Below are 12,767 nucleotides of genomic sequence, written 5' to 3'. Positions count from 1 at the left end.
GTTTCCCTACCCTAAAGGCCTGGTGTGAGGATCACGTGGATAAAAATCTAGGAGTGCCTGGTGACAGCTGGTATCCTCATCAGATTAGTTCTGTTAACGTGGCATTAGTTTGGGGGTACTTAAAAATCAAAATTTAAATAATATCAATTGACTAATTTCCCTTTTCATCATTATGTATGGGGATTCTTTGATATAGACATTTTAAATATGTACTTAAGTAGCCTTCTGATTATTTATAGGGTGTGCTGAAAAATGAAAACTTAAAGGAAACTACAACACAGATCACTTTGTAGTCTTCTGACAGTTACTAAGATTTTGGAGTATTTTCTTCCCAGTCTTACATTTCTGTATCTAAATTTTTTTTTAAAAATAGGGTTCATTTTGTTTAACAAACATGCGTATTTCCCCATGATATTAATCTTCCTTACAGCTTCATTTTTAATGGCTCCATAATATTTCTTCATATGAAGATACTATGATGTATTTAATCAAGTACATTTATTTGAGTATCATCAGTTTTGATTGTATAAATGTACCACCACCACCCCCACAACAGTAAACTTCTATTATTTTTCAACACTTAATGCCTTAAAAGTTTGAAAATGATTCTGGGATTAGTGATAATTTCAGAAGAGTGCTCAAAGTGGGTTTGGTTGCTCCCCTTCGATTTACTGCATGCTCCTATGAAGTGCGCCTCATGGAGCACATAGGCAGGACACTGTACATAGGTGCCTGTCGAAGCTCCTGGGTTTTCATAGATGTCAGCGCCACTGTATGCGTTTCAGAGTCTAAGCCACAGCCGTTTATGAGTCAGTGCATGACTACCTCAACCGTAGCCACTCCTGCCTACCTCGTGTCCTGTGCTCTCCTGCAGCCCGTCGCTGAGGCACCGTTCAAGTTCGACATGGAGCTAGACGACCTGCCCAAGGAAAAGCTCAAAGAGCTCATCTTCGAAGAGACGGCCAGGTTCCAGCCCGGATACAGGTCTTAAACTTGTCAGGTACCTAGAGCTTTAGCCGTATGATAAACCCTGGCTATGGAGAGAGCATATAAATTAAATATTACTAAAAAGAAAAAGGAATTTCCTTGAGCTCCACGTGGCAGCTTCATGTGCTTAACAGAAAGAGTGGTGGACAATGTAGTGGTATCAGTAGGTTTTTAAAAACTGGGTGTTCCAAGAAAAAAGGAAACACAGATCTTGCTTTTAGAGAACATACAGAAAGAAGAGAAGGAATTGTGTGAGAACTCTGGAGTGAGCAGAGGAGTGAGAATTGTGTTGAACCCTGTAGAAATGAGCAATAAAGTAAAGAATTATGACCCAGGGCCTGAAGCATTTGCTGGGGAAATGCTTTGGACAGACCAGCATGGGAGGGGCTGGAGGTGTTTTTCCACAGGCACCTGTGTCATGTGCAGCATTCCTACTAGTGGCCGTGGGGCTGCTGTGCTTGCACCAGAACTGGAGGCTTTCTGGGAGCACGTAGGGAAGAGTGGGCTCTGTGACAGTCTAGTATAAGTGTTTTCTCTGCTCCATTCTTCCCTGCTCTGTCCATTCTGTTTTCATGTATTGGGATCTGGAGATGATGGTTCAGGCTGAGAGTTGGCAGTACAAGGCTCAAAAGCAGAAGCTACTTGGGGTGTTTCACAAGAGGACATATAACTGATCAGAGGGCATTAGAAGGTCTAGAGAGCAAAGCAGGTGGAGTTACCTGCAGATTAAACAGCAGGAAGTTGTTCCTAGTGTCCACCTAAAGGAGCAAAAGAAAAACCATGTTAGCCAGGGTCCTTGATCGTCACACAACGAGGGTGCTGGGCACCTGCTTTAACTGCAGCTGTTAGAGCATCACCCTCACTGAAGAGGGGTCAGGAGCCTCTACTGCCACTGATGTGGGGGATCTCTGGAGCCTGAAGCCACCATCACCATCCATTGCCTCTGAAGCCAGGAGCCCTCCTCCTCCTAAAAAGTCCTGTGTCACTAAGAACCAGAAAAAAGGAAACCTGGCTTTTCCTGTGTGCCAGCTATTGGCAGAATCTCGTCAGAAGCCAGTCTCCAATGAAGTTCAGCAGTGCAGTTCACAAGCTCCAGCCCTGTCATTAAGAACAGAGGACAGAGGAAAGGTAGAATGGATCTGAGAACAGACGTGGCCAGATCAGCCTCAGAGAGCTGTGGAAGCCAGGCAGAGTAAGAGTTGGGAACCAGTAGGGGGTACACTCTTCTGAAGTGTGGGGGACAGAAAATGTGGTTTTCAGAAGAAGTCTGACAGGGAGTGTTGGAGAAGACTGGGTGGGAGATGAGTTCAAAACAGATCTGTAAGCTTCCAGACCGAGGGCTAGAGGCTTGGATGAAGGCTGTGGAGGCAAGAAGCAGTGCATTCAGGAAAATGGAGGAAACACAAAATCTGAAAGACTTCACATTTCCTAACCCTAGCATCCAGGGGTCAGGGGGAGCTTAGCCTAGCACTGGACGTGTCCTAAAAAACAAACTCAAAGTAAGTGAAGTGTGGAAGGAGCATGTGCTCACAGGACATTAGGAGCATGCTGGTAAACAAGCCCTTGGGGAAGTGTCTGAAGGAGAGAGAGAAGGTGGGAAGGTCTTAGCAGGGAGCTAAGGAGGACAGAGTCTTGCAAGGGTTGGATTCATTTATCCTTCTATACCTCATGGCATGACCGTGTGTTAAAGTATTTGTTATGTACAACAATCTGCAAGGGTACTCACTGACAGAAATCCAACCCCAGGACCCAGCCATTTTTACCCCTTGAGTCTCCTTCCTGGTCTCTTTGCTCACTGTGGAAACGATCTTCCCTCTCCCAGAGCCTGCTCTCCTTTCCCTGTGTCTGCACAAGTCAGATCACCTACCTCCAGGTCTGGTAGATAAAGTTTTATCAGGCCCTTTACATGAAGAGGTTCGCTGACCCCTGACCTAGAATATTGAGCTGAGCTGCTTCATTCAGTTGCTTTTCTTCCTTCACAATCCCTTTAACAGCTCGTGTTCCTGAAATAGCCTCTTGATGGCCTCTGTTTTTACCCATCTTGTTCTTGTTTGAGTTCACACATACCGCATGCTTCCTCTGAGCCAGGCTCATGGGTGAGCAGAACAAACAAACCTGAAACCGGCCTCAAAGGCCACACAGTCTAGTAAGGAACAAAGACACACAGAACTGCCATGCATGTTTTTAGTGTAAAAGAGTACCCAGGACTGACATAGTTAGCAGTTTTTCATCATTCATTTGCTCACCATTGAGCATTCCTAGTTCCAGGTAGGAAGACAGCAAAGATGAGTAAGACCCAGGCTTTGCTTTCTAGCAGCTTGATGGCAGGACACAGGTAGACAACAAGGAGTCAGACACAGTGTTGTGGGTGCTGTACCAGGATAGGTGTGGGCCCCAGAGATTGAGGAGGGCCAGCATCAGGGTGCTGGGAAGGGAACACTCTGCTGTGTGGGGAGGCACTCAGCAGTGTGGGGCCAGGGAGTCAAGCCCGCATGGGAGACTGAAGCCCAGGCTTGCGAAGGAGCCCTCCTCTCCCAGGCTGCTTGCTGTCGTAAAGCATCAGGGCAGGTGACTCTAGGGCAATAAGGATGTTGGGCGACCTCAGAAAACAAGCACTCTTGGGATCACTGGCCCAGCTACTGGAGGAAAAGGGCAGTGCAACAGCCACGGTGGGGGGGGGGGGGGGGGGGCGGCGGATGGCAGCAAGACAAAAGCAAGGATGCTCCTGGAGCTTCAGGGCATGGGTGCTGGCCTGTTGCCTCCTGAAGTCCAAATTAACAGGCTGAGGTTCAGGCAGCTGCCAAGGTCCACCCCAGTTCTACAAGCCCAGGACTGGGGCTTGTTACCAGGGAAAGGGGTGGCAAAGACGGTCACTCTGTGTTTAGTTTGCTTTATAGCCTAATTTTTCCCCCAACTTTTTGTTACTGAATTATAATTGACATAACAATCTTTAACTTCAGGTGTAAGAATAATTTGATTTTTATACATTACTTCCACTGTTTTTTAAATTACAATTTTTATTCTGAAAAGTTGAGTTTTACAATAAAAACCCACATTCCCACCACCTAGATTCTGTGATTAACACTTTGCTGTGCATGCTGTCTCACATTCTGTTCCATCTGTTCCTCCATCTAAGGAGGTTGGCAGCATCAGGACTAGCTTATAATTTAGTCACCTGGAATATAAAAGTGAATCCAGAGGAAGGTGGAGCTAGGGGCATTCATCAAATTCTGGGCAGTTTCTTACACAAACATTATTTTGATGATTACAGTAGCAAGTCAGCACACAGCCCATGTTTATGATCGAGGAAACCGAAGATGTACATGTTTAAGCATTTTGCTGAAGATTGTATCCTGGTGGCAAAATTAGGCAGGCCCAGGTCTTTTGGACCAAGAATCCCATTTTCTTACAAGCTTTCCACACTGCCTTGGGGTAGTTCTGTGCCCTGGAAAAGGTCAAAGAACTCGTTCATAATACTGTGCAGCAGTGTCACTGAGTTCCCAGCCTATAACACTGAGATGAGAAGCTACAAACTGGAGAGTCAGGGAGATGCAGGTGTTGGGAGCATACAGGAACGTTAGAGAAGGGTGATGTTGACTGCCCAGCTACGTAGGAAAGAGCTGAAAAACATGCCCACACAGGACCTCAGAGCACAGCCATAGGGACCCCTATGGGGGCGGGAATGACAAAGACTACTCCAGAGGAAGCCCCTGCTTGCTGGATAAAGCTCACAGGCTTTACTGATGCCCTGAGTGGGCTTAAAGAATCAAAGTGTGTTCATTATATTTTGTTTAAGTGGGTCAGTTTTAGAAATGTGTCCACTAAAGTTAAGAATGTGTATGTGGTTAACTTTGTGACAGGCCTCCTGTTCTCAGAGGCTGGTACCTGCCTTTCTCCCTCATCTGCCTGTTGGTGAATTTTCTCAGGTAGATTGATTAATTTTCTTCCAGCCGATAGGTTTGGCTGCAGTTCAGAACAGCATACCTCTAGAGAGGGGTCATTTCCCATCTCTGAGCCCGTCTTCCCATCACAGATTTGGGTTATAAGACCCATCCTTCCTGCCCTGACTCTTGAGTGGTAGGTAAAAGCCATCTTGTCCAAAAGTGCTTTGTGAAATACCAAAGTGACATTCTGCTGGATCATACTAGCAAACATTTCACAACAACAAGGGTCTCTCCAAAGAAAGGGTATATTTGGTTTGCATTTTGACACACTTAGTTACCTTCCCAGCCATCTCAAGCAGGCTTCTTCATCAGAACCAAGAACACAGAACATGACTGGGGTGGTAATGTTTTCACTTCTCCCTGGGGTGATACAAAACTAACGGAGACCTGGGGATGAACTTAATTCATTACATATGGATGTCTTAGGCAGTGGTTCTCCAAAGTGTGGTCCATCTGTGCCCTACCCCGTAGCAATCTGTATTTTAACAAGCTCTGCAGAGGATCCTGATGCTCACCCTTGAGAACTGCTAGTCTATAAAGGGTTAAGGTAGGTTTGATTTGTAATGTGACCTCTTCAAGGAAAATAGAGATACCACAATAATGAGGGCAGATGCATGCTACTTGCACTTTGATGGTGTGACGATCCTAGTGGACCTCTTGCAGGAGACCCATATGCAGACATCTGGAGAGCCAGGTGGGCCCTGTCAAGTGTAGTGAGCTAAGTGAGCTCACTTAGTGTAAGTGTAGTGTAAGTGAGCTAAGGCTATCTTCAGGTGCCACCTGCTGCCTTTCAGGGTGCTGTCCTGGAGACCTGGTGGGGAAATAGCTGTCAGATCATCTCTGACCTGGGCAATGAGAACCATCTCTTGCCCGTGGGAACCAAGCCACAGTTCCTGCCTCACCGGCATTTAGGCCCGCCAACTTTCATACTTCAACCAGCACTTCATTTTAGTCTTGTTTTGTCAACAGTCAGCGGAAACTTGACCATTAAAACAACACACTTGACGCTGTGTGGTTGATTCTGTCCTACCTGGTCATCTAGAGAGGAAAAGAAACTTGGTAAGAATAGGAGGCAGCAGGGGTGCCTGGCTGGTTCAGTCAGTGAAGCACTTAACTCTTGATCTCACAGTTGTGAGTTTGAGCCCCACTTTGGGCATAGAGATTACTTTAAAAAAAAAAAAATAGAATAGGAGGCAGCAGACAAGCATTTTGCATAAATGTGTGTTCTTTACAAAGACCTTCAGATTCTGGTTTTGACCATAGGAGTGGTGGGTATCACAGTTAATAAAAGGCATCTTGGGAACATGGGGTGGATGCGTGTGTGTTCCCTGTGAGTGTCACAGAAATGTCCTCTGAAGTGTCCGAGAAGAGACGCCCACAGACTGAAGGCAGAGCCTGCCCCTTAGGAGCTGCCCTGTGGTGCATAGGCTGAGTGGTTCCAGGTGAAACGACCTTATTGCAGGAGTGCCTTTTCCTTTGCTTTTTTTTTTTCTTTTTCTTTTTCTTCACTTTTCCAGTTTTTGTAATGATGTTGTTCATTCTTTTCACTTCTCCATTTTCCTAATGCTGCTGCTAATGTTGTTTTAATGTGGGTCATTCTTAACTCATAGACTTGCTTGTTTGTTTTTCAACAGGACAAGGGCTCAGAGGACTGGATGTGCTCAGACATCGGTGTTGTTCTTCCCAGTTCTTGACCCCGGTCCTGTCTCCAGCCCGTCTTGGCTTATCCACCTTGACTCCTTTGAGCCGTTCGGAGGGGCGGTTTCTGGTAGTTGTGGCTTTTATGCTTTCAAAGAATTCCTTCAGTCCAGAGAACTGTTCCTGGCATCCCTGTGTGTGTCACCCACCGGTGACCTGTGGCAGTATGTACTTTCAGTGCACCTACTGCTTACCGTTGCTTTAGTCACTAATCGCTTTCTGGTTTGAAAGATGCAGTGGTTCCTCCCTCTTCTGAATCCTTCCTAGGTGACACCCTGCTGACCCATGCAGTCACACCAGAGATAGTTCTTTCCAAATTGGCTCTCGTCACTGGCATCTCACTTTATGATAGGGAAGGCTACTACCTAGGGCACTTTAAGTCAGTGACAGCCCCTTATTTGCACTTTTCACCGTAAGCGTGTCCCCAGAGCAGGAGTGTGTGGAAACACCTGGGATGACGTTGCAGCCTGCGGTGAGTGCTCCCGTCTCGGGAATCTTTGGGGGCGCTTGCCCGTGTCTTTTCTCATATCATGTTAGTCACTAACATATTTAAGGTCTGTGCTATTTGCCCAGCTTTTAGGAAACTCAATCATTTTTCTAAAAGAAAGAAGTACTGCATCCAGCAGCCTCACTCTGTAGATTTATTGTGATTACTTGTACCATTTACAGAGGTATAACACTTGCCAAAATGTGTTATCTGCAGTACTGTTTCCAAGGCTTATGCAGAACGATTTAAAGTGGCAGCTGCACTCGGCATTTAGTGAGAGATGTACACAGGTCACAGCAGGGTGCTAAGGAAAGTGTCTGGAGAAGCAGCCAGCAGGCCACACCAGCCTCTGTCACGGGGCAGAGCTCCACACACAGGTGTACGTATACCCCAAGCTACGTCAAGTGGTGTGCCACATCCAGTGTAACCACATTCAATGCCTCAGGATTTAGAGGGGAGCCCTGCGTCTTTAAATGAGAAAGTGTACAATTCTTTTTCCTCCTACAGCATGTCAGCATCTCAAGTTCATTTTTCAACCTACGATATAACAATTTGTAATAAAGCCTTCATGAGCTCATGACGTGAAGCACTGTTCTGTCATCAAGTACTCTCAAATGTTTCTGATACTGCTGAGCTAAGACCATGAGAAAAAGCTAGCACTAAATCATGTTTGGAGCTCTATCCCATATTATATTGATCTCTTTAAGTATTTGTTCCTGCCACTGCACACTGTGGCGTTGACTTGGTGTTCTGTCCCAGTGCGGTGCCTCCTCTTGACTCCCCCACTGCTCTCTGTGGTGAGAAATTTGCCTTGTTCAATAATTACTGTACCCTCGCATGACTGTTACAGCTTTCTGTGCAGAGATGACTGTCCAAGTGCCACATGCCTATGATTGAAACGAAAAATTTATTGTTACCTCTGAGTTTGTGTTCCACGGAAAATGCTATCCAGCAGATCACTTAGGAAAACTAATTCTATTTTTAGCTTCTTATTTCTCAGCTGTCCTTTTTTTCTTGTTTGATTTTTGACAGCAATGGAGAATGGGTTATATAAAGACTGCCTGCTAATATGAACAGAAATGCACTTGTAATTCATGGAAATAAATGTACATCTTCGATCTTCATATTCATGTTAAGATTCAGTGTTGATTTCCTCTGGATCAGCGTGTCCAAATGGACAGTCAGCTTCAGTTTGTGCTTGGAGCAGAAATACTTGTGGGCCTCCCCTTCCCATGCGGGCACTGCCCCGACACTGGTTTACATAAAATGATTTAGAAGGCATTTTTGTAGGGTCCTAGTTTCCCTTTGCACAGCAGAGAATCAACTCTGACGTGTTTCTTTACTCAAATCATAGGTCTAAAATACTGTCAAACTCTGATGAAGAAGCCCAGACATCTCAGTTTGGAATCTCTGGTTCTTTCTAAAGAGGGCCTGCCTGTGTGCCCCAAGCCTCCTGCTGGGCACAGCCGGGTGCTGGGAAGCTTTGCCCGGTGTCACTTGGCCCACACCACCTGGCCCAGGGTGCTGGTGCTCACACGTCACGGGCTAACGAAGGATGGCAGACTCCGCCTCAGAGATCAGAACCGCATCTAGATTCTTGCCCAAAAGTACGTGGTTTTTCACTTCATGCTCAGCTGCCATGGAAAGGTCTGCAGGGCACTGAGAGGATAGAGGTTTGACTGTTACCTGAGACATTGATGAGTCAGTTTCCATTTTAAAAGGAGCATTGACAGTTTTCCTACTCTTTTTCTTTGTACTTTTTAAATGGAATGTTAGTATTTTTAGGAGGTAAATCTGCAGTCCTCTAACCAGAAAGCCATAGCCTTGGTTACTAATACTTGAGGACTGTGGGCTTTCCCATCCCCTCCACGGTACTGTGGAGTCACATTGGCATGAAACCACTAACTGCGTTCCAGCAACACTGTAGCTGTAAGTTGTGTGCTTTTTTAATCATGCCAAGCTTGGCTTAACAGGTCAGAGAATTGTCCTAATCAAGGTACCTGTGAAAAGTACTAGCTATTATGTGTGATAGGCTCATCATTTGGATCCTCTTAACATCTCTAAAAATGTCCTGATTAGGTATCCAAATTCATACTGGTGACAATGCCTCCATTCTTAGTAAGCTCAAATAAACTTTCAGACTTAGGGCTTTTTTTTGGTGTCTAAAAAGCAAGCAAAAAATTCCTGTTGAAACATTCCAATCTTTTCATTTAGTAGGAAACAAAATAACTAACTAAACCAGTGGAATGAATTTGAGCGAACTCATGACTCTGCTGACACAAGTCTTCAGAGCTAATGGAGACATGCAGACCATTTTGATGCATGGGTAGAAGAATATCGTGGTGTTTGTGTGCAGTACACAGTGTATGGTATGTCCACAGTTCTGCTGCTGCAGGCATAGGCGATGGGCGTGTAGGGTCCTGTCAGCTTTTGGCGCCACACATGGCTCGTCAGTGGTTCGATCTACGTAAGGAGTCACCCAGGTATACTGCCCATGCCACATGCCACATAATGTTCAGACCATTCAGAGGAGACTGTTTTACCTTTATTTGCTTATATGTTAATATGGTTTTTAAATTGGTAACTTTTATATAGTATGGTAAACGGTATGTTAATACACACATACATATGCACACATGCTTTGGGTCCTTCCATAATACTTTTATATTTGTAAATCAATGTTTTGGAGCAATCCCAAGTTTAAGGGAAATATTTTTGTAAATGTAGTGGTTTTGAAAATCTGAGTAATCCTTTTGCTTATACATTTTTAAAGCATTTATGCTTTAAAATTGTCCTGCTGGTGTTTGAAATATGGTAACTCCTATAGTGCGGATGAGAAGCATGTAACAGTAGATATGTGGTTTCTCTCACTGTAATCCAGCTCAGCATCATGGATTGGAAACGACTGAGAATCCAGAAGGAATTCTCTGGGGTTGCACCAGGTTTACCTGAAGCTCGTTGCCTTTTTTGTGCTGTTTATGCGTGTAGAGCACTCGAGAAAGTTCTGAAACTGCTTTGTATCTGCTTTGTACTGTTGGTGCCTTCTTGGTATTGTACCCCAAAACTCTGCATAGATTATTTAGTATAATGGTAAGTTAAAAAAAAATGTTAAAGGAAGATTTTATTAAGAATCTGAATGTTTATTCATTATATTGTTACAGTTTAACATTTATTTGTGGTATTTGTGATTTGGTTAATCTGTATAAAAATTGTAAGTAGAAAGGTTTATATTTCATCTTAATTCTTTTGATGTTGTAAACGTACTTTTTAAAAGATGGATTATTTGAATGTTTATGGCACCTGACTTGTAAAAAAAAAAAACTACAAAAAAAATTAGAATCATTAAATTGTGTCCCTGTGTTACCAAAATAACATAGTACTGTGCATGTATAGTTTACTTGGAATTTCATATGTGAAAATATGAAGTCGTCTAGGCCTTTATTACAATGCCTCCCCAAGTAAGTGTGTTCATATTTTGACTTTGCTTACAGTAATCAGTGATAGAACCATAAGCTGGTGCTCTGGAGGTCAGTGGGATTCTAGCACTCTATCGGGTTTTCCAGATTCTTCTTCAGACATTTGGCTATAGAGGGGGTAAGATGGCAGTGCTGGGAGTCCTGACACAGCACCCATGTGCATCTCTTCTCGTCTTCCTGCACTTCAGCCACTGCCGCCACGGCAGGTGTCCTTGGCAGCCTCTTTTTTCAGATCAAGATGTCATGAGTGTATTAGGGACTCTCGGACATTTGGTTCTTCTCAATTTGGGGCATCATACAGTGACTTATTTACAGGACAGAAACACTGGAAATTTTTCTGGATTGGTGGTATAGAAGGAACACAGGCTTTGGGCCCGTAAATCTGGGTTCAAAACCTGCCCTCTGCTTATAACTGCAGCTGACTTTGGGCCAGTCATTGTGCTGCTCTGTGCTTCAGCCTGTATGCTCAGACCTTTGACTGTAAAGTGGAACCTTGCATGTCGTAAAGATTATACAAATATATTTTAAGTTTCTAGCCCAGTACCTCAAAACAAACAGTAAATGGAAGATCTTCCTAAATGCTTTATTTATTTAATTGTTTGTTTGTTTGTTTGTTTGTTTGTTTGTTTGTTTGTTTGTTTGTTGTAAGGTAGCACTAAGATGTCTGCTAACCGAACTAACTGCTTTCTATTCACCTGAGAGGGGAGCACCTGTCTGAAATTTTCTTCAGGGAAGTGAGCTGATCTCACCTAAATTGATAGGTATTTGAAACACTTATAGAATTATCACATTCATTTTGCCTTTGAGAGATTAACACCCTTTGTTGTTGTCCACATCCTACAGAAATCAATTATAATCATCTTTCTTATTCAGCACAAGTTATTAATAATCATGTTTTTTTCCGCATTAATTATGATGAGCTCCTTACCTTAGCAGTAGTGCAGCCATTCCAGTTGGCAGCACAGACTTACCTCTTGGTTGGTTCTCTGTATTTAATCAGAACCAGAGCATTTAGAGCTGACCAGTGGCCACAGAGCAGCTCTCTGAGAAGAGCAGAAGCCAAGCTCAGGTCACAGAGTTACAGAGCAGGTGGAGGCAGGTGCAGACCCACCTGAAACCTCAAGTGTTCAGGAGGGAGAGGGATTGGGTGTGTCCACAAGGGAGTGTGAGGAGAAGGGTTTTCATAGGTGACGGGCTTGACCATATTTGAGTCTGAGGAGGGGTAGGCAGACAATGTTGCTGGACTTCACAGGGCTGAGAGCCAGGTAAGGGGTGGGTCAAGTAGGACACAGCACAAGGGGCTCTTTCTCTGAGCCTGGCACAACGAAAGCTGAAGACAAAAGTCCTTTGAAGAAAAGGTAGAGAGGAGGAAATGTAATGAGGTTGTGCCCCACAGGTCTTTTTCAGGTGAAGTGGGAAACGGCCTCTGCCAAGAATAAAGGAGAGCCAGCATGAGAAGTGGAAATGAGCAGAATGCCTATCTCTGCGAGGCCCCGATTGAGATGATGCCCATAAGTCTGTCGTGAAGTACCAGTCCATGGGGCTTGGATGTTCTTCCCTGTGCAGTGGTGTTGTTAGCTGGCTTTGCAGGGTTGGGCAAAACAGAGGCCCAAGGAGGCTGGGGTGATAGGAACACAAGATCCATCACGTGTTGGGTGTAAAGATGCTTTTCTCTTTTCATTTCTTGGCCAGAGGAGCAGGGAAGCCATCGCCCCTTTTTTAGTAAGACCAAAAGGTGACAAAGCCTCTTATCAGCTGTGGAAATGGTGGGAGGACTGGGAGGGCACATCTCAGGTGGGAAGGAGGGGACAAGGAGATGTGCAGGGGCCCCAGGGCACATGGAACACCAAGGCCAAAGGTTTGGGGCCCAAGCACTGGTGGGAGTTCTGCTGCAGACTTGCAGCATGGGCACATAAGCTGACTGTCTGCTTGCAGAGGGTCACCAGGATGACAAACTGCCTTGGAGAGTGAGAGACCAGTGGCCCCATTACCACTCCCAGAAATCTCTGCTCCCCTTTTTTCCCTTCTAAACCCTGGACAGTGCCTTTACTTCCTTCTTTGCCACTACTTCCACACTAAAGTATTCCCATTCCTTGGGGAGCCAGTTGGCTCTATAGCCTAGAAAATGTGGAGTTTCTGAGATTGAGCCAACTACCCAGGGTGGGGAGAAGGGCA

General features: G+C 44.8%; 1 protein-coding gene across 1 annotated transcript in view; it reads left to right on the top strand.

Annotated features, from left to right (window-relative positions):
• The window catches only part of MAPK1 (mitogen-activated protein kinase 1), a 110,266-nt gene extending 99,781 nt beyond the window's left edge, over positions 1–10,485 (top strand). Inside the window, exons 8-9 of the mRNA XM_047090318.1 lie at positions 875–1,000; positions 6,566–10,485. Coding sequence (XP_046946274.1) covers positions 875–991 — 117 coding nt within the window. The 3' untranslated portion in view covers positions 992–1,000; positions 6,566–10,485. The remainder of the gene's footprint in view (positions 1–874; positions 1,001–6,565) is intronic.
• Positions 10,486–12,767: the final 2,282 nt, after the last annotated feature.

This window comes from Lynx rufus, unplaced genomic scaffold (assembly GCF_022079265.1).
Source record: "Lynx rufus isolate CCGP_SWC_20201006 ecotype Redwood Valley unplaced genomic scaffold, mLynRuf1.p SCAF_29, whole genome shotgun sequence".
Lineage (NCBI taxonomy): Eukaryota > Metazoa > Chordata > Mammalia > Carnivora > Felidae > Lynx > Lynx rufus.
Note: the sequence above shows the minus strand (reverse complement) of the source record. Positions and strands in the feature narration are given on the sequence as shown.